At 48.1% G+C, this 2,916-nt stretch overlaps 1 protein-coding gene across 1 annotated transcript in view; it reads right to left on the bottom strand.

Annotated features, from left to right (window-relative positions):
- Nucleotides 1-2,916, bottom strand: part of CD109 (CD109 molecule) — a 106,885-nt gene that overhangs the window by 101,259 nt on the left and 2,710 nt on the right. Inside the window, exon 2 of the mRNA XM_019538158.1 lies at nt 1,818-1,978. Coding sequence (XP_019393703.1) covers nt 1,818-1,978 — 161 coding nt within the window. The remainder of the gene's footprint in view (nt 1-1,817; nt 1,979-2,916) is intronic.

Below are 2,916 nucleotides of genomic sequence, written 5' to 3'. Positions count from 1 at the left end.
TGTTCCTTCAGGAGGTCAGCATTTATGGAGGGTAGGGGATCCACATCACCCGGATCTCCCTGTCCCATAGCAGGCATGGGTGTCCCATAGGACTGATGAAAGACTGACGCAAAGTACCTATTTAATAGGTCGGCTTTATCCTGGGCGTCAGTCGCCAGTTGCCCCATCTGGTTTAGCAGGGCCACTGCAGCCGGGGCTGGGGTGAGCGCTACTCCGTTCCCTCTGTTTTGCTTCCTTGTGCAGCCCCAGGAGCAGCACCCTCCACCCACCCCTTCCCTAGTCCTAGCCTCTCTCTCACCGCCATAGGAACTTATCCCTATTTGTTACATTGTAAAGTAGGTTCCCTTTATGCACCATTCTCCAGGAATGTATATAACTCATAAATCAAGGGAAACCTGGACCTACTGTCCTCTTTGGCATTACCAAATACAAACAACAGCCTGTAACACTGCCCATATAACACATGTTGTCAAAAGAAGCAGCAGCATGGGACAAGAGACAGAAGAGTTAGAAGAAAGGATGGGGAAAAGATCAGTTTTTACAATAAATGTGCATTCTATCTTTTACTCAGGAACAAAATGGCAGGTTAATTGACAATAAGCTATGTACTCGAGAATGTTCAGCCTCAGAGAAAGACAAATGTAATTGGGCTGATGCAATAATCTAAAATATAACTGCAGTATTAATCACTTTCTCCATCAATCATCTTTTAGTCAACATATTCTATGTAAGTATTAAAGCAGCATGATTATTGGTATAACAGATACTATCATTTGTTCCCCAAGTGAACAATAAATCTCCAAAATATCTGTCTGAACTACCAACAATGAATAATTTAAGCCTGAAATCAGAAGGCTTCTAAGCGCCAGAGCCGTGAAGTTCAGCAACAACCTTCCAGTAAAAGTGAGGTCAAACACACCTAGCTACTTTTAAGACGGATCTTGATTAATTGGCATGATATGGTTGCATTTAATGACTAAGACCAGGACATCCTAGTCCTGTATTCCTATGTTCTTACGTAGACTCTAGGGCTAAAAGGGACCACTTCAGCCAGGGTATCTCAATGATCCAACTACTTCCAACTGTCAGAATTGCCTCTATGGGCCTCAGGCTGCTCTAATGTACATAAAGGACAGGACCAAAGCACAGTAAATCCTGGAACCCAGGGGCCAGTCTTTGCAGGTCCAATTTTTGGCCAGCGTTAAAATAACCCATGAAGCTTTCTCATTTACTGTGTTCTGACAATCATGTGGTGTTCACAGCCAGCTCCTCCCCACACTGACCACTCCCAGCACACCTTCTTCTTCCTGCTTGATTATATAAACAATCAGCTGCATCTAAGTGCTTTTATGAGCAGCTTTTCATAGATGTCATAGACATTAGGGGCTGGAAGGGACCTCATGAGATCGAGTCCAGTCCCCCCTCTCTCCCCCATATACATTTTGTCTTGACCCTGAATCTTTCAATAAACCTCAGAGAGGGCAGAGTTTCTGAGATAGTCTTATAATCTGGCCTAAGCCCTGGGATCCAGAGTACTTTTAGGAATTCAGTAGGTGCCAGCACATCACACTATCATTAATACTTGTTACTGTTATTCCCAATGTGCCCAGAATGAGTTATGACACCTATGTACAAACCACTAAATATTCAGCAAACAGTTCCACCTTATGTACTAATGTTTTTCTCCTTGCACTGACCAAATGTGGTAAAACAAGACCAGCCCACCAGCTAAAAATACAGGTTTATTTCAAGAGTGAGGCAGTTGGGAGGAGGGTAACGTACACTGAAATCTCTTTTGGCTCATGCTGCCAACTTACCTTTTTCAAAAACAAGCTCTCCACTCAGCAGGGAATCATTTCCTCTGAGCACTGCCCCTCTGACTGTGACTTGGAGCGGGCTGTCTTGCAGAAGAACAACCCCAACAGTTACATTTCCACCAGGCCTGATGTTACAGGGAGCTGTCACCAGAAATGTGGGGCTGGAAAACATAAACAGCAGAGGTAAACCCTCAAATCTACTCCTCCCAGCCTGATATTTAGTCATACTGTTTTACAAAAGGAGAACAGTGTTGATGGCAAATTCTGTATCTCTGCTTTGCCGTCAAGCTTATTGCATAATAGCACATAGCCTCCTCCTTGCCCAAGAAGCTTAAACTAGTGCTGTTCTATGAGTCCAATCATTTCACCTCTCACTAATCAGGAAGGGAAACTACACTGAAGGTATTTTACTGCAAGGGAGGCGGCGGTGCCAGGGCACAGTTTCACTTGTCCTCTCTCACATCGGTCCATAGAAATCAAGTGCAGTTGAAAAATGCACGCATTAAGGCTTGGATTCTGTGAATTATGCCAGTCATGCAGACCCCAGCACCTCCGCCACCATCCACTGATGCCAGCAGCCGCCCCCAAGGGGAGCACAGGACAACTCCTGCATAGAGAAACGTAGGCTGAGGGTCCGGTTGAACATGGACCTGATTTCTGTCCCCAGAGTCTAGCAGCAGCAGACGGAGACCCCAAGACAAACAACGGCAGCAAAAGCCCGGGGGTGAACGAAAAAGCTGAGCCCACTCCCTGAAGTGGCTCCCAAGCGAGCAGGAAAGGGAAAGCCGCCCTGCCACACCAACACCTCTGTGTCCTAACACGCTGGGACCCAGCTGCTGAGACCAGCACAAAACAGAGGGGATTTGTAATCACGCCTGCTCGCTGGCATGGAGCTTCCTGGGCGAGTCCGGCTGCGGGGCAAGTGCCTGTAACTCGCTGCCCATGGGACAGGGCGGGAGGCGAGCGGGGGAAAGGCGTCTCCATCGACTGCTAACAGGGGGCTCCTCCCCAGCTTGCCCTGGATCCGAGGCCACGGAAACCCGCGGCCGCCCCACGCAGCCCGCCCGGCCTCCCCCGCCCCGCGGGTCCCCGCGTACCC

Source organism: Crocodylus porosus, unplaced genomic scaffold (assembly GCF_001723895.1).
Source record: "Crocodylus porosus isolate Cpor-Errol unplaced genomic scaffold, CroPor_comp1, whole genome shotgun sequence".
In the NCBI taxonomy this organism is placed as follows: domain Eukaryota; kingdom Metazoa; phylum Chordata; order Crocodylia; family Crocodylidae; genus Crocodylus; species Crocodylus porosus.
The sequence above is the reverse complement of the archived record's forward strand: the minus strand, read 5'-3'. Positions and strand labels throughout refer to the sequence as shown.